The 24,302-nt window shown below is 40.1% G+C and overlaps 1 protein-coding gene across 1 annotated transcript; it reads right to left on the reverse strand.

The window, feature by feature from the left end:
* Nucleotides 1-7,883: 7,883 nt before the first annotated feature.
* LOC147614744 (putative aspartic proteinase GIP2) lies at nt 7,884-9,443 on the reverse strand. The gene has a single exon (XM_086779762.1). The coding sequence runs from the start codon at nt 9,391-9,393 to the stop codon at nt 8,077-8,079; it is 1,317 nt and encodes a 438-aa protein (XP_086635888.1). The 5' UTR covers nt 9,394-9,443; the 3' UTR covers nt 7,884-8,076.
* Nucleotides 9,444-24,302: the final 14,859 nt, after the last annotated feature.

Consider the following 24,302-nt stretch of genomic DNA (forward strand, 5'->3'; position numbering starts at 1 on the left):
AAGCCTGGGCAATAAGGAAAATGGCATAGTCCTCCCTCAAATTGAACATACACTCTATATCATGGAGGAAAACATAATCTTTACCACCAATCAAGACACCTGGAAGCATGGGCACTGCATAGTTGCTGCTCTGAACATCAAAGTCTTCAACTGGCTGTGCTGCCCTAAGAGTCTCAGTCCTTAGTTGAACAAGGTCAAGAGCAGCCACTTGCAGCCCCTCATCCTCGAGGTTGATATCTTCTTCCTGCTCTGCTATATCTGTTGCCATAGGAATATCCTCTTTTACCTCTGCTACAGATATATCTTCTTCTTCAGTCTCCTGCCCTTGCTCTTCTAGAGATTGCTGTTGAAAGACAATGTACATAAGGAATGCCATGCTTTCCTCAAGCACTCTACACTTTCTGGTGTGCAAGTTACAACTGAATTTATATTCCTCAGGCAGGCTGTCAAACCTTCTATTCACATGGTACCTCAGCTTGTCAATGGAGACAATATGATTTAAATGCACAAAAACCTTTTCACCTTCCACAATCCTTCCTGCCTCTGTCAGTTGTTTGAAGGTATCCCAATGGTCTGAAAGGAAATCTCTGTGATGGTCCAAAAGAGAGCTCATAGTGAACTCCCTGTTGAAAATACTGTGGTATATGTGGAAGTTCCTTTGAGCCTTGCACTTGTGAAGAAAGTCAAATAGGAGCAAATCTAGAGATTTGTCCTCTTCTGGTTCCCTTTGTTTTGAAAGGGAAGACTCACCTTTCTGCTCTAGTCTCTTGCTTTTGCCTGAAGCAAAATTTATATAACATGAATTCTATATGCTCACATATGCAATCAGATAATGTATAGGATATCACCAAACAAAACTCTTCATCAGCACACATGAATCACCTGGTGATTGCTGTGGTCTGAGTATAGCAGCAGAGAAGTCCAACTTCCTCTTGAAAGGAGGGGCCTGAGGATCAACTGTTCCAAAGCAGAAACATTTCTCATCATCAAGAAAGACATCTCCATGGACATAGAAAGCAAAACAATGAGCAAACAGTAAAAACCAAAAGAGACACAAGACTTTGCAACAAAACGCGATGCAGATCCATTTGAAAAATGTAAAGTGCTCTCCTCGCATTTTGCTGCAAATTCTGAATTTCTACTGACATCCATTTCCAATCAAATGCTAGGGATATCTCACAATGTTCAGGACAGTAAATGATGCAAGGAGGAATTCCCCAGTGCAAAAGAGATTAAAAGAAGGAGAAAAAATAAAAACTAGAACAAATATCAGAATTTGCAGGAAAACGCGATTTGAAGCATTTGGAAAACATAAACCTCTCTAATCGCATTTTGTTGCAAAATTCTAAATCCTACTCATATCCATCTCTAATCAAATCCTAGGGTGATCTGCCAGATTTCTAGGCACTGAGATTTAAGAATTCTATAGATGGAAGAAATATATGTCAGAAAACATTGGAAATGGTATAGATCTCTGACCTTTCTTTTCCTCTTCCATACTGATGGAATAGCCCTGGAGATTGTCCTGCTCTCTTCCAAAACTGAGCTGTAGCACTGGTAACCTGGAGATCTGGTAATGGTAGTAGTCTTCAGACAGGTTGCAGAGTGGATGGAGTGTGTTGGGTAGAAAGTGGTCAAAGTGGGAGAGAAGAGGATGATGGGAGGGTGCTGGCAGGGATGGAATACGGGGAGGGAAAAGTGTTAATGGATCTAATTATGAAATCATGATTGGCACAATTTCCAAGGCAAAAAGTGACCCACAAATTTCAAATCCCAAAAGATTTGGTGGGACCCACACATGTTAAAAAACGACTATATCTCACACGTGTGGTATTAATAACTCCATTATTTGTATTTTGTAATAATCTACCCTCCTAACTCAGTTCTCTTGCATCTCTACCTCCCTACTCCACACCATCAGCATCCAGACCAGCAGCAGAGGTTCATACCCAGCACAGGATACTCATCATCAGCACAGAACACTTGCAGATAGCTTCCAGGTTAGTAAGAAAATCTTTTTCCTCTTCTTCTTGTTTAATAGTATATTAGGGTAAGGAATTGATTGATGTGATGTAGGTTACATATTATGATAAATATTTTATGCATTTTTTAGATTTTCTCCACTGCATGTAGAAGCAGGAAGACTTTTTATTTGGCCCTGTTGAATGAGAGTTTGATCACTTCTTGATGTCCATAGGCTCAATCCATGTTGCACCAAGCTGCATACACACTGAAATGACTAAAGGCATGCTGAAGTATGTTGTCTCTAGAATTTGCAGCAAAACGCGAAGAGAGGATTTTAGAAATCTCAAAATAGTTCAAATCGCATTTTGTTGCAAATTTTAAAATGCTTCTTCATCCACCCATTTCAAGCCTGCATAGTTCTTCTATAAACACAATACATATTGTTTATAGTTGGAAAGATAGAGAATTCATCATATGAATGCAAAAGCATGTTGTTTCAAGCATTTGCAGAAAAACGCGATTTTGAGCTGTTACAAATTTCAAATCTTCATAATCGCCTTTTGTTGCAAATTGTTCAATTTTGCTTCATCCAAGTTGTCATCACCTTCTTTAATCATTCTATGTTCGCCATGTTTCTAATCTTTTACTATTGCTTTGTATGGACCTTTTCAGAGTGATGGCAAGAACCAAGGCAACTGCAAGGAGGTCTGGCAAGGGGCCAGGGCTTGCAGCAGCAGCAGCTGGGGCTGATGTCAAGGAATCTAGTGTGCCTACAAAAGGAAGAGTTGCACATGGCAGGAAGGGGAAGCCAATGAGCATGCTACAGCAAAAGTCCAAGAGGTTAAAGCATTCTGCTCGTGTGCTAAAGGAGATCAGGAAACAGCAAAAAGCTATAGGCTTTGCAATCCCCAAGGCACCTTTTCAGAGGCTAGTGAGAGAAATTTGTGATAGCTGGCACCTTGGTTTCAGGTGGAACAGGACTGCCATTCTTTCCTTACAGGAAATGGCAGAGGATTACTTGGAGAAGTACTTTGAAGATGCAATGCTTGTAGCAGCCCATGCTCACAGGGTAACTCTGATGGCCAAGGACTTCAACACATTGTCCAGAGTGAGGTGGAGGTATGACAAGCTGGTCCATCCTGTGGAATGGCAGGACATTAAAATGAGGGACATATTATTAATTCCACCTACAAGGAAATTGAAGGCAGACAAGGTGAAGGTTGTTGAAGTGACCCACTCAATGAGCACCAGAGGGAAAGCTGCTTATGAGGAGTCACTGAAGCAGCAAATAGAGGAATCCAAGTCTGCTATAAATGTGGAGACTGTACAGATGGAGCTACAGATACAGAGAAGGTTGCAGGAGCTGGGCTCTAACATAGTTGTCCATATTGAAGATGATTTTTCAGAGAATAATTTTGACTTGACAAGAGCATGCTTGGCAGCATTGGCTCATAAGAATGAGTATTGCTCAGATACTATCATTCTTGCAATGCTCTAGTAAGTGTCTTTTATTTTACATTTGTTTGCAAAACAATCCTTATTGTACCTCCTCCCTTACACCTTACCTTAATTATTGTTTTGTCCAATGTAGCATGATGAGAAGCTGGCTGAACCATGCTGTACAGCATACAGTTTATATTATTGATCCTGCAATTTCCTTCAAGTTAAGAGATCCAAAGGAAACTCCCATGGATATTTCCAATTGGTTCAGACACTGTGATTTTGATCATGTTGATATTTTGCTACTTCCATACCATAACAAGTATGTGTGTGGTTGCTTCTTTTGGGATTTTCCTTCAAGATTGAGTACTCTTGTAGCCTTTGATTTCTTAATGCTTTTTTCCTTATGCAGTGACCACTGGAGCTTTGCTTCTATTGACATCCAGCAGAAGCAATGCTTTTTATTCAACTCTCTTAGAAACACACACAGAGAGGTTAAATTGTAAGTGGTTTGTGTGCTATTTTTAACTTTAAACTTCATTATTTGGATTTAATGCACACTAACTGAATTATATGTATTGCAGTTGTATTAGAAGACTTCTAGATGCATTGGATCAGTGTCCTCCTAATGTCAATCTTTTGGATTCAATAGAGCCAATAGATTTAGAGGTAGAAAGTTGCTCCCTCTACTGATGTCTATTTCATGCTATGCCTTTGAACTTATTGAATAATTTTATTTTGTTCAGACATTAACAGTTTCTAACATATCTTTCCAACTATCCAGACACCACAACAAGATGATTCAAGTAGCTGTGGCTGGAGAGTGCTGATTAGTGCCAAATATATACTTTCAAGCTATTTTGAGATAGGACAGCCAGAGCTTGTAAGAAAAAATAATTTTCATTTAGCTTCAAAAAATTTGATATTGGTACAAAGTGTTCTAAATCATCATATCTCATTGCAGATGAGAGAAGATAGCTTCAACTCGAGCTATGTGTATAGTTTCAGAGCTGATATAATTTGGAAGTTTTTGAAGTATGCCTTCCCCAAACCTATTGTACCAGCTACTGTCGAGTTAGGTGAGAGCTCTAAAGTCCGAGAAGGTGTCATACACCTTGATGACACAGATGATGCAGATGTGGTGCCACAAGAACAAGGACCTAGTGCTGATGAGGAGAAGCCACAAGAACAAGGACCTGTTGCTGCTGATGTTATTGAGGAAATGATGGAGCAACAGCAAACAGATGCTCCAAGGGTAGTAGAGGAGACAATGGAGCAGCACCAAGAGACTGTACACGACAAGATGGAGCAACAGAAAGTAGATTCTCCAAATAAAGATGATACGGTGAGCTTGGACCATGTAGAGCAGCCTCTAGATCAACCTGTAGATAAATAGAAAATTGTTGTCAAGAATATGTTCTACATATGTAATTAAACACTTCTGTACAGAATTTTACATTTCTGAATATAATACCTTTGTTTATGGAGTCTGTGTTATCTCAATTTTAAAATTTTCAATGTCTTTGCATTTTATTGATCTCTCTCTTCTTTTGAGCACCTGCAAAAAAGCAATATGAAACAATAGGGTAAAGTAAACTAATAGCAGTGCTTAATGAGACTAGGATAAGTCACATGGTATACCTTCTTATTGTTGTAAATAAATAAAAAGTCCTTTGAAATAGAACCTTCTGTCTCAAATAGAATGTCATTGCGCAATTGAGCTAGGGAACAACATTGTCTTAATGTGATATTGACTAGCACATCACCATTCTCAACAACATCAATATCAAGAAGTTTATTTTCTGCACCAAAAGAATCTTCATCTTGATCCATAGGGACTAGTTTTGTACCTAGCATTCGACTGCGCTTATAATAAAAAGAAAAAATGAAATTTTGTGATGCAACCATGTACTTCAGTTGCATAGAAGGTTGGACAACCTCACAAAACACTGAACTACATGTCTTCTTATCCCAACCTTTATCCAAAAATTGTGGCATGCATGCCAGACTTGTTGCTTTAACTGTGAACATTGTTTTTGAAACCTTCACTGGAAAGGTATTAAACAAGTCTACAAAAACTGTGAGAGGCATGCACAAAGAAATTTTTATTATCCTTGTGGCAATATTGGGCCTAAGAGCTTTCTGCACTTCTTTGAAAAGCTTGGCTCTATATGCCTCTATAACACTAAAATATGGGAGAGGCCAATCCACTGAATTCCATGCTGGAAGGTCTTGTTTTCTTAACACACCATGTGTGTTTGCATTGTCCAGCAACTGATAAAAATGATCAGTAAAAAATATACCGGATTGAGCTAGCTCTGTTGCACATCGACCTTCGTATTGTTGTTCTCCTATCGATCCTGCAAAACATCTATAAATCCCAGAATACAATCGATGTTTTGCCATGTCTCATACGATGAAGGGTATAAATCTGAAATAAAATAACACAAGAATATCAATAAGCAAAGAAAGAAAGCTTTGTCTTAAAAATCCATACACCTCATAAAGAACAAAACCACAATAGAAAAATATACAATTAGGCCTGTGTTGCGGAAGATCATTTGGATAGTCTCGTAAGACAAGTTCTTTATGCATGTACACATGCTGAATCAAAACTTCTTTCACCGATATCTTTCCTCTGGTGATTTTAAAATCTCGTACTCTTCCCTTCCATGATGCCAAGAAAATATTTTTTGTCTGGGGTCTCTTCTTTTACTAGGTTGCATGAGCACCCATGCTCCTTTCGAAACAGTAAACCTTTCCCAAGTTCCTTCCGTTTTGACTGTACTTGAATTCTCCACCGAAGAAATAGAAGAAGCAGGTCGACGGGGTAAGGATGTGTGGTATAATTCTGCCTTCATAGCATTATCATCCACAGAGCGTCTTCCACAAGAACGACCATAGTTTTTATTCACCATGGATACCTTGTGAATCTGTAACCACAGCAAAGTAATGTAAACAAGATAACAAAGTGACGTTTCAAGAAAGAGAAAGTAGGCAGACAGATAGTTGACAAGAAACATCTTACTCTAAGCCAAACTGGATCAAGGGAGCAGTTTTGGAAAAGAAGAGGTTACTGCACAATGAGGTAGTGGTGTAGAATGGTAGACCTTTCGAAGGAAAGGCAGCACAACAATTCAAAGTTCAAAGGGAGGTGGAAGCGGGAAGGCCCTTGTCAGAGAAAATGTCAGACTAGATTCTATCTTCATGTCCAAAGATCTTGTGAGAATAAAAAACCAATCTCCACATTAATGTAGCACGCTTGTACCTACATAAAATATTGTTTCTTTTATCTATTTTCTTTTATTTTTGTGAATTTCCAACGTTACGTTGGCCCTCTGTTCATTGGTTGAGAGCTTATTTTTCCAAACCGTAAAAGGCCCCAAAATGAGCTCCCTTTTTCCCTAATGAAACCTTAGCGTAAAATTGTCATTGAATGGAATTAGCTTCTGAAAGGCGTTTACTACATATAGTGTTCATTTTATTGAGTGTTTTAATCCCATATTCTCTTTACATGGGTAGCACCAGAAAGAACATTTGTGAGCATGAAGCCACAAAATTAATCTACGTGTCTTTGTTTAAATTAAGCTTTCCATTTTCTATTACACACAAATACTACAAAACACGAGTTTAAAAAGAAGTGATCCTTTCTTTCCTCTTTTTGTCTTGCCTTCAAAATAGGAAGACTCCCATGGAATCAAAAGCCTATGGAGAGCTTATTTTGGAAAGTGAAAGGCATCATATGTAGCCTACCTTACAAGTCCCTGTAATTGTGGAGATTTTTTGTCCTTTTTGTGATTCATACTTTTAGCTTGTCGGTCTTTTAATTTAGTTTTCATTTCAAAGCCAATCCTTCCAGATGGTGAGCTTGTGTGCCTTAGAGTTGTAGCCATGGTAAATTGTTTGTATAGTTTAGCTTTCCTATAGGAGATGAGACAAGTCCATAGTTTTCTTCGGTCTCTAAAAGTTTCAATGCCTTCTCTTTTGTGCCATATATGTGCATTGGATTAATGAATTTATTTATTACCTTGTTTTATGAAAATGAGTCACAATAAGAATGTGCTCTATTTACATGCCTTTAATGTAGGGCTGAAATTTGAAGGCCATAAATTAGCTTGACTTTGTGTGTGGTCTCTTCCTCCCCTCCCCCCACACTTACATGTACAGAAGAAGCGTTGGTACATTTAAAACTATTAACTTAATCAAAGCCTAAATATTTTTGGCATCCCGTGCTTCAGAGGTTTGCAAGGATTGTGTGAAAGGGTTCTTCTATATTTCAATAATCTAGCATCCACCTTGATTCTTACAATTAGTCTCAACATTTTAACACGTGCATTTTAACACGTGCATGTCTAATAGCACGTCTTGTTCTCACGTCGATGACCGATTAGAATCATTTTGCAACACTAAGAATCAATTGTCAACCTATTGGTTTCTTATAAATATGGATTGATTAAAAAAAGATTAATCGACCGCGAGTTAGGGTAGTGGATAGAGGTGTTGCTTGAGAGTCCCAAGGTCATGGGTTCAAGCCCTCACTGTGCAAGCGGTGGCACGCATGGGTGTGTGTGTTGTGATGTACTTTCTAATTCAAGCTAATTCCCAAAAAAAAACAGTGTCCAAATGGTTTTATTTACAAATAAAATTTAATAGGATATTCAATACGCCGCATCAATGGGAGGAGGTGAAGTTGAAGTCGGAGCAAGTGGTCCTAAATCCAAGCAAAGTGGGCAAGAAACCCAGCCTAGAGGTGGCCAGATCAAACTGCAACAGAGCATCCTGCTGCTGGAAGGTGCCCACCACAATAGATCTAGGCTCAAACTCACTTGTTCTCTGAAAAGCTAAGCATATCACCTTGTCATTGTCCAAGGACACAACTGAATTGGCCCCCACAATCTGCCACACCACACCCCCACTCCCCTTCAATGAGATGCTAATCTCTGGCACATTGTAGCCCACCCTTGTTGATGTTGCAGTTGATGCATCAAAGCATGTATCAAAGGGCTTCACTGGGGCTACCTCCTTAACCCCCCTCGCCTTCGCCGCCGCCCTAAACTCGCTCGCCAAGGCATTGTATATAGAGGGCTCTAGCTCTGTATACCTGTCAGTGGAGCTTATCCTTGTCCCCCCTTTAGTGCCCCCAATGCCATCATTCTTAAGCTTGAGCAGATTAGTGTTAATGGGGAGCTTAACTCCATTGACAGAGATGGAATTTGCAGCAATGAAGTAGGAGTCTGGCTCATTTGGGTCCTTGAGAAGAGGGGTGTAGGCAAGGCTGCTGGAGATGTCAATGCCTGGTAGGAAAACATAAGGGCTATCACCAAAGAAGAGGACTCCATTAGCATTGCTGGTACTGGGGAGGCAATAGGCAAATTTTTGTTTAAGGCTTTGCTTAGCTGCTAATTGGGTTGGGAGGGCAAGCTTAGCTCTGCTAAGGCCAGCAACACCAACAACACCATGCGGGACAGAGTGGTTTTTTAGGAGCAGATCATCGCCACAGGCAAAGGCAAATTTGGGCACCTGGAGGAGGCGGCCAGGGTTGTGGCCATCGGTGGAGAGGACACTGATGGTGTCCGTCCACACTAGGCCACTGGTGGATGTGGAGATGGCACTGTTGGAGATGAGGGTGCTGCAGCTATTGTTGAAGCAAACAGGAGAAGCTGGCCCATCACATGTGAGGCAGCCAGCCGTGCCACAGACAAGAGAGCTGCAGACCTTAGCTGAATGGCAGATAGCACTGTTGCAGAACACTGGCTTCAGAGTTGGAGACCTGTATGTGGGATTAACACAATCTCGCCATAGATTGCTGTTTGCCAGATCCAGCAAGAGAGGGGGCTTGCCGCCACCACCAAGAGTTACAGAATACAAAGAGGTTGCAGGATCATAAGCAATGGGAGCAAGCAAAGCTTTCGGAGCAGCAGCAGCTATGGAGTACTGGCTCAGGAGCAACACTAATAGTAACAAGGGCAAAGGCACAGGCGTAGCCATGGATTTATCTCGGAAAGATGAGAGGTTGAAGAAGACAGCAGATATGTGGAAAGATGAGAGGTTGATGAAGACAGCAGATATGTGGAAATATATATGGCTCGTGCTGCGCGTGTCGACAGACGCCGCCCACACGCTTTTTGGGCCAAGCGCACACGTGTCACGCGTGTCGTTTTTGTCATCATCTTCTTTTGAACCTTCGACGAATCGAGATTCGACGGTAACCCTTCGCACATTGGAAGGGGCAACTGCTAGCTGTACGGAACACGTTGACCGCTGACCGTTCAAAGTGCTCTCCTACAGGGCCTAAATTTGACCGTTTACTTAAAATTTCAAGTGACATGAATTTCCAAAATCATGTTATTCAAATGGCAAGCAATTTATCAAAATGAAAAGCTTTTTTAAAAACTAAAAAACTATATGTAATTAAACAATCAATCTACAAACAAGCTTTTTTTAAAAGTAAAAATTTAGGTATAATTGTTGATGAAACTTGTATATACATAAAGCATCCAATCTACAAACAAAAGGCTTCAATGTAATACTTATGCTATGAAAGTACTAATGTGAGAGATGCGCGATAGCTTATCCTTGTATTACATATAGACATATCTATGACTATTTCTTCTACCAGGCTACCAGCCATCTGAAATGTGTCTAGCTGCCCAGCCATCTGAAATGTGTGTCCAGCTTGCCAAAATGGGCTTAGCCACCCTAGTACAACCTACTCACTAGTTGTGTTCAAGGCAAAATAGCTGGAGTGATGTTGTCAACCATCTTATGTACCCATACATTGGCCAACATGCTGTCCAGTCAAGATGCCTTGCATGTCCAACTTGCCAAAATTAGGCCTTTGACTATTGTTTAGTTGTGTTGCACTTCATGGAATTAGTGAACAAATCACTCTAATGGCATCGCCCTCCTCTTTTTTCCTTGTAACCAAATATCAAAAACATCTTTCCAACAAACTTGTGATGCATCACTTGCATTAAGTGATAACAACATCAATGCATCAAGCGTCTCCAGACACATGCTACTTCTCAAGCTACTCTTTATGTCATTTTGTCGAGAGAAACCTCGCTCACATGATGCTGTACTCGCTGGAATTACTATGCTTGCTTGCCATAAATGCATCAGTCCTGGAAATGTGTCCCACCAAGTCTTTGTGTTGCTGCAGATTGCCCAAGCATCATGCATACCTCTACTCCTAGCAACCCTGTACAGCATGCCAACAAAATCCTCCTGTTCACCCAAACATTTCCTAATGTCAATTGTTGAATCATCAACATTAAGCTTGCCAATAAGCCTCTCTAACCATTCTTCAGTCCTTTTATCCATTTCAATTACATCTGAAGGATAGGCAGAGGGATTAAATAGCTTGACCGAGTTGAAAACCCCAAGATCAAGAAACCTATTATTTAAAGCATTCAAAACATCTTGTACAAATGTCCTTCCAATGCAAATACATTCAGCGAGGGAACCACTTGCAGTTCCAGCATCATGAGGCAGTACATTGAGATCAAGAGTTGCATCCTCCTCTTCTGAATCACTTACTGCTCTGCCTCGTTTCTTTTTTGGAGCTAATTTTGGAACTGGCACAAAGTGTAGCACATGCTTATGAGTAAACCCATTAGAATCAACATATAACATATTCCCATCTTTTGACATGTTCAAAAACTTTGTAAGCTGTTTTGAACCAGCACCAAATTGGCCCTCATAAGATATATACCTTTTAGTGAGCTTCTCAAATGTCAAATCCAAGTAGACTCCAATCATAGTAACATCCATGTTCAAAAACTTTGTAAGCTGTTTTGAACCAGCACCAAATTGGCCCTCATAAGATATATACCTTTTAGTGAGCTTCTCAAATGTCAAATCCAAGTAGACTCCAATCATAGTAACATCCATGTTCTCCCTCTGAAATCCTGCATTTAATTTATTCAATTCAACCAAAACATCAGCCAGCAAATGCATCATAAACTGGACTTGAAAGATTGTAGCATAATTGTACCATTTTTTCTCATGCATTCTCCATTGCTCCAAAATAGTAGGCATTAAGGGAACCAATCTTTCCATTACTTAGCCTCTAGATAGCCATCGAATTGCATGGATTTGTAAAACTTTCAAGTCTGCAATATGATACTCATGCATCAAGTTTCGAAGTTCGACATGTCGATTTGTTGATTTCCCTAGCCATGCATATACCTTGTTTGCAACCTTATCAACAAAAGCAAACACATGAGGATTCGATGCAAAACCATCCTTTGCTCTGCAAGTGCCTCATGGTGGGCAATACAATACACGCCCATAATTCATGAAGCCGCCGATGCTTGAAACTGTGCCACTACACCTGTCTTATGACCTGCCATTGCTGAGGCACCATCCGTTACAAATGCAACTAGTTTCTTCAAATCCAGATTACTCTCTAAGAGCATGGCATGGACATCATTGTAGATTGCCTCCCCAGATCCATTATCAATTGGTAGAAATCTCACAAATTTATAATTGGGCTCTCCTTTGCCATTCCTAGCCAAGTACAAAATGTAGATAATCAAATGTTTCTCCATGGTTCTATCTGTACTTTCATCAATGAGGATTGAAAAAAATGGACTTCCACAAATTTCAGCATCTTGTCTAGTACAATCTCGTAAAGCCATCAAGAAGTCTCTTCCAGGTACGAGATTGGTATATGCACCATACTCATCAGATGATGGCATATTAGGAGTGCCAAGCTCCCTTTGTAACTTACATTGAGTGGGATATTTCTCCAATGCAATATCATTGCATGCACAAAAGTGTACCAGCTTCATACAAGTGATTATTCTAAACTGTTCAGAATGCACCATTGTGTCAATACCCCCATCTATTGGTCCTTTGCCACCAATAGCCTTTAGCTTTGCATGATAAATACTTGCAGGTCTCCTATGATCTGTAGATTTTGCATGCTCATTCAAGGCTGAAAGCTGAGTGCTTTGGGATCCACCCATTGTGAAAGTATTCACTCTTCCATCTTCTTCACACCAAGTGCATTTTATGCGGTCCTCATTACATGTAGAGTCCTCCACTTCCTTTTGGGTTTATTGTTGGGAGAAGACTCTTGGGAAATCTCATTACAAGTTTTCGAGCTCCCACCACTACTCTCATGTCCTACATTGGCAATGGTTTGTCTTGACAAAAAAGAATCTATTGAAGGCTGTGACTTTTTCTTTTTGCCGTGTCCTCTATGAGGCACTAGATTGGGACGGTCAACCATAACTGAAAATATAAGAATAAAATAAGAAAAAGAAGCCACATGAGAATAAAGAGAAGAGAGCATACCTTAATGGTTAAGCATGTTCATTTATACAAGGCCGTTATACTCCTTAATGGTTAAGCATGTTCATTTATACAAGGCAGTTATACTACTATAGCAGGGGAACAACAGACTAACAACAAAAACAAGACACAAAAGGGAGACACCCAATAGCTGAAGATAGCTTAACAAAATGTTAAAACAATCAAAATAAGAATCCAACCTGGAAATAAATTGCAGCCAGCAGGTCCACGTCCTCCACCAAGATCGGAAGTAGCTAGCTATGATCACAACTCACTAATCAAGATTCAAGAATCATAAAAGTAAGTTAAGAGAGAAAGACAGATAGAGAGCAATTTCATTTAATTGTACACAATCATACAATACAAAACCACCTCTACATATTATAACATTTGTCATAAGTAAACAATCCATTGCTAGATCTGTATTAGATCAACAACATGGCTATAAGTAAACAATCCATTTGTCTAATCTACAAACTGAAGCAGTCGTTCAGTAAATCAATTTTTTTTTCTAGGTTGCATATGTTAACACATTAATTCCAAGATAAGTCATCAATACATATTCGCCCATCTATAACCAGATTCAAAGCTTTTAGAAATCAAAGAATGAAGAATCATACCCATCATCAGTCATAGTCGCCCATCCATAACCAGATTCACAGCTTTCAGAAAACAGCAAATCATGCCCATCATTGAGTAATTAACAAAATGTGTATGCCCTTAAGATCCTCAAAAAATAACAATAATAACTGATGTAAGGACCTTATACTGATGCACTGATAGGACAATTAGTCGTACTATCCAAAGATGTAAAAACAAACAACCAAAATGAGTATCATGCAGGTAGTCCATCACCTAGGGTACACAAATCATAATCCAAGGTTCCAGGAGCTTATCTATTCAACCGTTTAGAATGTTCACACCCCAATCGGGAATTCATTTCTTCATCGTTTATCTATAGGATGCAACCTGATAGAACCAGACCAGATTTGTCACAAAAAAATGTGCTTTAAAGACTCCTTATAAAACTCATTTAAAAAAAAGAGTAACCGTATTCAGTTATGACCATCAAAAAAACAAGATACTCATCAGGGCATGCAGAAGCCCAATGTGTATGCCCAAAATTACATAGCAAACTGTTTTGGAAATTGACACTATTTAGCACCCCATGCATGTGTAAAGCTAGGGGATATATCCGCTCTATAAGAAGCCAACCATAGTCAAGCTAGGTCATGCGGGCAGCAGAGTCGTTATGCCTAAAAAACTCTCGTAGCTAACATGTGTAGAAACTGTCAAATGGATTCATGGAAATACAGAATCCCAAACATCATCAGAAAAGCGAAAGGTCATTAGATCAAATTGTGTATGTACAAATTAACATGTCAAACCATATAAATCGATTCGCTAGGATTCAAAGATTATAGAAACCTTCAATCGTATATTATAAAGAGTATAATCAAGCAATAGCTAGATACCTGAGAGGATGAGCTCCCAATGGATGCTAGGACAAGTGACATGTTAACCAGTGAATCAACAATGCAGACTAAGTGAGTATAACTCACCCAAATGAAGCCATTTTTATAGTCGGAGCCACGTCGAGAAGCCAACTATCACTGCCATCTTCATTGAAAGAAATCTGCGAGGAGATTATTTGCAGAGTGGCCCCACAGCAGATGCACAGCCGGCTAGCGGTCATTTATAAAAGCTGGATCTCTCTCCCAGGCGTCTACCTCACACTCAGTACACATAGCTGGACAAAGAGGTGGCCGGAAGAGGAAACGGGAGTGCCACTCAAGCGGGCGGCAACTGTGCAAAAAAGAAGGTGGAGCGTGCTGCCGCGATTTGGGAGGAAGACTAGCACCGAATCACTCCGTGGGACCGGTCTCCAAGTTAGACCTGATGCTAGGACCCTCCACGAGGTAGGTGCGGCCACCTCTCCAGATGGGTGAAGTACTGCAGCAGTCGGAACAGACCAAACGCAGAGTTAACGTCCAGGCGTTCTGATAAACAAATCAAAAATTATAGAAAAAGCAAGTAGGGAAGAGAGAGAGAGGTCGATGTATACAAGAGCAGCCATGGAGGATACGATGACTATGGAGACTGGGTGATCCACGCTGCGTTCTTTGAGAAAAGGCAGGGCTTCGTGAAGAGGGTAGATGGTCCCGTTCGGATTGATGCGGATGACAGTGTCTACATTCTCGATCGCTGTATTCTCCAAAGTCCAGATAACCCCCTCGACTGAGTCCAGCGTAGAGCCTCCTTCACTGCACCAGCTACTATGGCACCATAATCCACCACATCGGCCACCTGCACGCATAGGCCGAACCACCTCTTTCTTAGCCACGCTAGCCCAATATCCTAATCATGAATTAATCTCCCCTAATTCGGATCTAACCGACCCTTCTTAAGTTCTTATGACGAGCTAATTACCTCTACCATTGCTGCGTACCGAGCGTATGTGGGCAAATTGAGTTGGGGACAGAGAACGTGGAGCTGACTCAGCTGAGAGCTTGAGCATGATAGAGCCAATTTGCCAAACCGTAAGTGGTTGGTGATAAGGTCATTAATAGCAATTACCCCCAAATTCCAATGGCCCGCCGCTCGTGATAAGGTCATTAATAGCAATTAAGTGGTTGGTGATAAGGTCATTAATAGCAATTAAGTGGTTGGTGATAAGGTCATTAATAGCAATTACCCCCAAATTCCAATGGCCCGCCGCTCGTGACCCATGCAAAATTGCAATTTGCAAATCATGCAAAATTCAAAATTCAAATCATGCAATTTTGCAAAATTACAAATCATGCAATAATGTAATTTATGCAAATTGTAATTTGTGCATCCGAAATTATATATATATATATATATATATATTATATATATATATATATATTATATAATACACATTGCAATGATTGCACATTGTGCAATGTGTATTTTATAATATATATATATATACATATATATTAATATATATATATATCAAAAAAATAAAAAACACTTTTTAAAAAATGACATGTCATTTGAAAGGCATTTGAAATTACTGTATTTCAGAGTGAAAAGTTAATTCTAAGGCATTGCATGTTTTTTGACATAGTTTTTTTAAAAAAACCTTTTTTGACAGGCAAAATCGCCCTTGACATGTAAAACACCCGTCAAATTTAGGCCCTGCTCTCCTAGTCCCAAAAGAATTGGAAATTTTTCTAAATTTTAGACATAAACATTCACATTTAGCTAATTTTTGAAGGTCAAGCTAGGTTATGGTCTTCAAATTGAAGCCCTCCCTATAAAGGTGAATGTTAAAAAGTAATAAAAAAACCCAAATTGTGATAATGAGACTCCTTATAACCGATTTGTGCTTTTTCAAATGTGTCCCCGTCCCTTTTTGGGTTTTGCCTCCATTTACTTGTTTTGGTTCACAAGCTGGAGGTTCAATTAGGTGAACCAACAGCCTTACGTAAGTTTTCCATGGGTTTTGAGCAAGGTGAACCAACAAGCTTAGTGACGAGGAGCTCAAACCCAACAAAGAAGGATATTTATAATTTATAAGATAGAGCTTGAAAAGGACTACGGACTAGTGCGGAAGCACAACAAACAAAATACATTAACAAGCTTAGAGGTAAATAATCTTCGACAGCAAGGAAAGAAGAACATCGACCTTTGGATGGAAGGTAAAGTATACCCTATAGATCCTGTCTCAAGAGATCTTCACCACCATTGTGGAATCTAAAATCATATGTAATATTTCTTGGCGATGATCATACTTGAAAGATCCCTGCCCCCTCCGCGCAACGAATTTCGGGGTGCTAGCACAGCCAAAGTAGCAATTCTTGCGCAGGATAGAGCCTTTCACTTGGGGCCTCATCCACGGATATCTGGACAAGAGACTAATCCCTCGATTCTTCGAAAACCGAATCCGAAAAAACTTCCCTCGCCTAGAAAACACAGGCGATTCCTTCGGGTTAATTTTTTCTAACGTAGTCAAAAGCCTTAACTAACCAAACTGATCCGATCGAAACTGCAAGTCTCATGGTTAGATCAAGGAAGAGACTTGCACTTGGATCATAGAGACCAACGCTTTTTTTCCTCGTCATCAAGAGGCACAGCCGTTGATTCTTTTCCATAGAACAAGGACTATCCGAGATTTACTTCATCTATCGTAACATAACAGAATTGAGTCTCACTTTAGGGATCCATCAGTCCAGCCTAACCCTATCCAATCCCATGGGTTAGCCAACCGCCCAACCACGTAGTGGTAGGATCCATTTAGAAATTTGGTTATGTTTTGCCCTGAGTACCAGGTAAAAGAGTTCCCAGGCCCCCTAGCCGGAGCTTCAAGCAAACTTCAAGATAGTCACACCACTTACACACCCATATGAAATTGCATGTTTTACAGATTCAACTATCTTTAAAACAATCTTCTAATGAAACCATTTTATCACTGATCATAATCCTCCAAAATATCTAGCTTGAATTTTAATTTTCAATCATTCTTTCATCGGTGTACCTATGGCATCATTGGCAACCAGAACGCTCACCACCTGTTCAGTCAGGGGCCTTTTCAATAGTTCTTAGGTCATAGTACCCGGAAATATATTCACTTAAGAAAATCCAGATGGACTCTCCGTTGAAGATCAGCATGATCAACCAACAGATCCATATAAAAGAGCCATGGACTCATCCGTTGAGGACCAGCAAGGCCAATCAACCAGATCCATCCCCGAGTTCAGAAAATAACTTTATTACCTTGTTCCATTTTCTTCCCCGACACACGCGTGGGTATCTTCGACGACCTAGAGGCCGAACACCGTATAGTCAGTACCCTCTAGGCTCCTTCGCAGGTCACCTAGCGCTTCACTCATAGGCCGCTTCCTTGGTCCCTCATCCACAGTACCGAAAGCTCACCATTTAAATCGAATCGAGGCTGGTCAAGACCTCGGCCGACCTTGCTACGCGAGACGTCCTCCATTGACTCTCCGTCACCTGTCAACTTTATCACCACCACAACCTCATTCACAAGATGGTCAAAATGCTTCCCCAGTATTCTTGATATAAAACAGTCATTTAAAAACAAGTTTCATAAATACAGTTTCTAACGAACTCTCATCTTTCCACATTGTTCCACATCATTTCTCGTTATTCCACATTCTTCTACATCAATTCACATTGCAATCATATGTATTTCCATCGTCCTGCATCCATTCTCATCTAATCACATCATATTACATCTCATCGCATCTATCCACATCTGTCCTCATCACATCACATCACAACATATCCGCATCACATCTCATCCATTCATATCACATCACATCCATCTACATTCATTCAGATCCACATCACATCCACATATCATCACATCACGTTCACATCTATTTACATCACTTCACATCCATTCACATCTACCCAAGTCCACATCACATCACATCTCATCTATCCACATCATATCTAACTAGATCCACATCACATCACATCTCATTACATCACATTCACATCTTACCACATCTCACCACATCCACTCACATCTCATCGCATCCATTCACATCCATCACACCCATTCACATCCCACATTCATTCACATCTCGTCACATCCATCCTCATCTTATCACATCTCGTTCACATCCATCCACATCACATCACATCTATTCCATCCACATTACATCACATCCACATCTATCTATATCACACCACATTTATTCCATCCACATTACATCACATCCACATGTATCCATATCACCCCACATCCATTCACAGCTCATCACATTCGTCCACATCCATTCATTAATTCACATTCACATCTATCCACATCCATCCATTCATCCACATGCACATCTATCACATCACATCTCATTCTCATCCATTTACATCACACCACATCCTTTCACATATCATCACATCTCTTTCACATCTCATCACATTCACATCCACATCCATTTCATCCATATCTCATCACATCCACTCACATCTCATCACATCTCATTCACATCTTATCACATCACATTCATATCTTATCACATCACATTTACATCTTATCACATCACATTTACATCTCCTCTTATCACATTCACATCTCATCTAATCACATCGCATCCATTTATATCCCGTCACATTCATTTACATTCATTCGGCTCCACATCACATCTTATCACATCCACTTTTAGTACTGTTTTCTACTTTCGATACCGATGGGACTTTTCTAAGTTTCTGCTAATTGCTTGGCCTAGTTAAAGGTACTTTTTCTCAATGGATATTTTCATATTCTTTCTCAAATTTCTCAAGTGAAATATATTCAATATTCTTCTTTTTGAGTAAAAGATTCATGGGATCTACAAAAATCAGTTCTACACATATTTCCTAATAGAATTAATAACGCTCAAAATTTCACTTTTGATAAATACTCATAATTTGAATTATGCCAAAAATTCCTCTTTTACCATTTAATTACTTGGATCTCAAATATCATGGGAATTCCTCTTTTGCATAAAAATAAATTTACCAAAAATTTCTCTTTTTGCATAAAAATAAATTTACCGAAAATTTCTCTTTTACCATTTAATTACTTGGATCTTAAATATCATGGGAATTTCTCTTTTTGTATAAAAATAAATTTACCAAAATTTACTCTTTTCTCATAATCAATTAATTATGCATAATTATAAAAAAATTATTTCTCATGAATATTATGAAAATCATTCTTTTTGCATAGGATGTCCAATCCTAGAATATGGTAGGAAGTCCTCTTTTAGCATTATGCATAAAAATAAGATATGTATTATTTTCTAAAAATTTTACCATAGCTTTGCTGCTATTACTGATAATTCTTGATTTTTTTCTAAAGAATAAAAGCTTGTAATGAAAATATGATAGTAGTTCCTCTTTTATGCTTAAAATCAAACTATGAATTTAAATCATGATTTTAACCATAATCATAAACTTAATCATGATTATCCCACTAGATTAAGCTAATTTCATTATTTCTCTTTTTCCAAATTGATAGGATAATCTATTTCTCATTTAGAATCAATCAAAGTAGTTTTTAACTACTTATAAATAATCTAAAAGAATTAACCATTATTTTGTTAACACAAAATCATAAAAATACCATTTTCTTAATCTCTAGCTTATCAAGCCTAGATTTTAGCTTTGAATTAAGAGACTATCATTGAGAAGCATCCTTTTTGAAGGGATTTAGCCATAAAGATGGCTATTCTTTTAGAGAGAGAGAGATTTACTTAAAGTAAGCATTACGATTAAGCATAAAGATTAACTTTCTCTTAATTAAGCATTAAGAATTTAAGGGAAAGCTTGATTTGAATTAAAACAATTATTTAGAATGCTTCTCAAGCTTGAGAGGGATTGAGAAGAAGAAAGTTATTGAGAAATTTTAAAAAAATCATATTTTTACCTCCAAGTTTGGCTTGATTCTCTAATTGCAGTGATTAGGCCAATGCCTCAATTTATAGAGTTTACATCCAAGCATCTAATCCCATTCATCTCTCCTTGATTCACTCCACCTCTTTTGCTTTATTCTCTCCACCTCTTCCCAGAATATCTCCACACCTCCTAAATCTTCTCATGCTACCCTTTATTCTCTCCCAGTAGATACTTCTCACCTTTTCACAGCTTCTCTCACATTTATAGATTCTCTTTTATAGCCTCTGCTAAGGGCTTGTTCCTGCACACACCCTATTCACTTGTATATTTCAACACCTCCCCTCAAGTGAACACTCCTAGCACACCTGGACCCTATACCAAGTTTCCCTCTTACTTGGTAGTCCGCGACCAATGCCTCAAGTCCCTAAACTCATAGTCCTTGACACACACTCTCTCTCTCTCTATGTGTCCAAGGCTACTACAAGTGCCCGTGACCTTGACTAAAGTGCTCACACATACATCTACCACATGGCCTACATCATCGGTGGCTCAGAGGTGGTTTTACTCTGTTGGGGTAGGTTACATTGGGCTGTGGGATTTCTCTCTCTCTCTCTTGTTGGAATTAGGGTTGCAGGAATGCACACACAACTTCAAGAAGATGAGGAAGCTTGAGCACAACACAGTAGTGTATTATGAGTGCCAAAAATTAAAGATTACAAGCCCTAGAAGATAATGGGCGTATATACAATGCACGGGGGAAAAAACCTCCTAGTGAGGGAAAAAGTGCCCCGGCGGTCCTAAGTGTGTTCACACACATCACTACTATAATATGGTAACAAATCCCCCCTGGAGTGATGCGGTGAACAAGAGCTAGCACTCATGTATAGGGAAGTGTCTAGCTATGTGGACGAATCCACAAAAGGGAGTAAGCCCAAAGCTTTGCGAAAAGCTTCGAACTTCTCACGAGGCAGAGCCTTTGTGAAAAGGTCTGCAAGGTTATCCTGTGTTGGCACATAAGCCAAACTGATCTCTCCTGCAGAGAGTCTCTCCCTGACATAATGGTAGTGCACCTCAATGTGCTTCGTACGAGCATGGAACACTGGGTTCCGCGCAACTGCCAATGCGCTCTGACTGTCAGTGAAGATGGTGGTGGCAGATGGCTGCCCAACACCCAAATCAGCCATAAGGCGTCTGAGCCACACACACTCAACCGTAGCTGTGAAAGCTGCCCTGTACTCAGCTTCACAACTAGAAGTGGCCACAGTAGGCTGCTTCTTGCTCAACCATGATATGCATGAGCTTCCAAGCATGAAGCAAAAACCACTCGTGGACACGCGTGTGTCATAACAACCAGCCCAGTCAGAATCTGAAAAAACATGTAAATCTGGCGGCAATGATCCCCCCTTGGGATAAAACAACCCAAGATGCCGAGTACCACTCAAATAGCGAAAGATACGCTTCACTGCCTGCCAATGCTTAATGCCTGGGCTATGCATAAATCTGCTCACCTGTGAGACTGCAAACTGAATGTCTGGCCTCGTAATGCATACATAAATGAGGCAACCAACAGCTGTCTGATAGAGTGTGACATCAAAGTGATCTCCAGCATCATGAAGACTCAACTTCAAACCTGTCTCCATTGGAGTAGCAATAGGCTTGCAGTCTTCAAGGCCAAATCTCCGCAACAATGTTTCAATATACTTTGTCTGACACAAAGCAATACCTCCATCACACTGCTTAAATTGTATCCCCAAATAATGATGCAAATGCCCCAAATCTGACATCTCAAAAGAGGCATTCAAATCAGCCTTAAAATCAGCAATATGACTCTCATTTGGTCCTGTGAGCAGCATGTCATCGACATAGAGAGCAATGATTAGATGTACACCATCCACACGTTTAACATACAAAGTGCTTTCTGTTGGACTATTCTGAAACCCATGTGCAGTCAAATATGCATGTATTTTTTCATACCAAGCTCGTGGAGCTTGCTTTAAACCATATAAAGCCTTTTTTAACCTGCACACTTTGTTTTCCTGCCCTCTTTGAACAAAACCACGAGGCTGCGATACATACACCTCCTCATGCAAATCTCCATTTAAGAACGCAGTCTTTATGTCCAGCTGATGTACATTCCAACCATTATGAGCTGCTAATGCACAGATGCTACGAACAGTGGTCATACGACATGTGGGAGCAAAAGTCTCATCAAAATCAATGCCCTTCTCTTGAGCATAACCTTTTGCAACAAGCCTAGCCTTATGACGATCCACTGTGCCATCAGGCTTACGCTTCAATTTGTATACCCACTTAGTGCCAATGGCCTTCTTGCCAGGGGGCAAGTCACATAAAGACCATGTACCATTCTTCATAATAGCATCGTATTCTGCTTGCATAGCAGCCATCCAATTTTCTGAACTTTGTGCCTCATCAAATGAAACAGGCTCACTTTCATCGCACATACTAGAAACAGCCAATGCATAACAATCTGACGCATAAGAGGCACCATGAGAGCCAGAACGAGTGCGACTAGACAAAGGGGCATCCAACTTGCTGTCACGCAAAGTCTGCACCAGCCATCTAGGCATGTTCCTAGAGCCCTCAATCTCTTGTCTCTCATCCTCAAGTGCATCATGCACATCTGCATCAGATATAGGCTGATCTGTGCCATCATTTAAAACCTGCATAGGCTGAAAAACTGCCTCATGAGGTATTGCACTTGACTGTGCACCGCTGAAAAGAGGCAACAATGTATCATAGACATCACGTGAGCTGATATTTGTCTCCTTAGTACATGAAACCAAGGGCTGAACTGCATCTTCCACAAATACAACATCACGGCTAACCAAAATGCGCTTTGTCTGTGGATGATACAAACGATAGCCTTTGCTCTCAGCACTATATCCAACAAAAATACATTTGACAGCTTTGTCATCCAATTTTCTGCGATGTTGCACAGGCACTAATGCATATGCCAGGCAACCAAAAACACGTAAATGGCCAACAGATGGCTTGCGGCCATGCCAAGCCTCATATGGAGTGACAACCTGTAATGCTTTGGTGGGACACCTGTTTAGTACATAAGTGGCACACATGACAGCCTCAAGCCAAAAAACATGTGGTAGACTTTGACTCTTAACCATACATCTTGCCATTTCCATGAGAGACCTGTTTTTTCTCTCAGCCACACCATTTTGCTGTGGTGTATACGGCACTGTACATTGGTGTTTTATCCCACGCTCAGCCAGAAATGCATTAAATTCTGAAGACATATACTCCCCCCCTCGATCTGAACGGAGGGTGCCCATCTTACTTTCTGACACATTTTCAGCCATAACCAAAAACTGTTTGAAGCACAAAAACACTTCGGACTTTGCCTTCAAAGGATATACCCATGCATGCCTGGTAAAATCATCAATGAAAGTCACGAAGTAAAGGTAGTTTCCAAATGATGGAGTTTGCATGGGACCACAAACATCACTGTGAACAAGCTGCAATCTGCGTTCAGCTCTCACTGATCCATCTTTGGGAAAGGAAGCACGCTGCATTTTACCCAATATGCAGCCCTCACAAACATGCTTGACAGGTGCCTCAAGCTTAGGCAAAGAAGACACCATTTCAGATTTCTGCAGGCGCAGCAAACTTGCAAAATTCAGATGACCAAAACGTGCATGCCACAGTTTTGCATTTGAAATAGCCTGCGTATCCATAATAGCACATGCTGAATCCTCTACACATTTGCCATCCATATTGAGCTTATACAGCCCTCGACATAGTGAACCAGATGCTACAATGATGTCACCACAAGAGAGATCATGAACAGTACATCTGTCATCCACAAATTTTACAACCAAACCTGTTTTGGCAAATGCGGAGACTGACAGCAGATTCTTTTTGATCCCTGGCACATACAATGCATCAAAAAGTGTAAAGGTGTTGCCATTTGCAACATTCAGCACAATCTGTCCAACTCCTTTAACGGGATAAGAGGAGTTATTGGCACAAGTGACAGTATTCCCTGTGGGAGCAGACTCAAGGAAAGTGAATAAACTGCGCTGCGAGGTGATATGCTTAGTGGCACCACTGTCAAAGTACCATACATCTGAATCTACTGCAGACATACATGTGTCATGCAAAGATGGGTCATAACTGCACTGCGCATTGAATGCCCATTCTGTATCTAGCACAACATTAGCAGATTCATTGTTAGAAGGAGAGGCATCTGC

This window comes from Cibotium barometz, chromosome 41 (assembly GCF_041138505.1).
Source record: "Cibotium barometz isolate CiBa-2024 chromosome 41, ASM4113850v1, whole genome shotgun sequence".
NCBI lineage: Eukaryota > Viridiplantae > Streptophyta > Polypodiopsida > Cyatheales > Cibotiaceae > Cibotium > Cibotium barometz.

Bases quoted from the DNA above. Each gene is read 5' to 3' on its own strand.
- LOC147614744 (XM_086779762.1), bottom strand. From the start codon at position 9,393: ATGGCTACGCCTGTGCCTTTGCCCTTGTTACTATTAGTGTTGCTCCTG.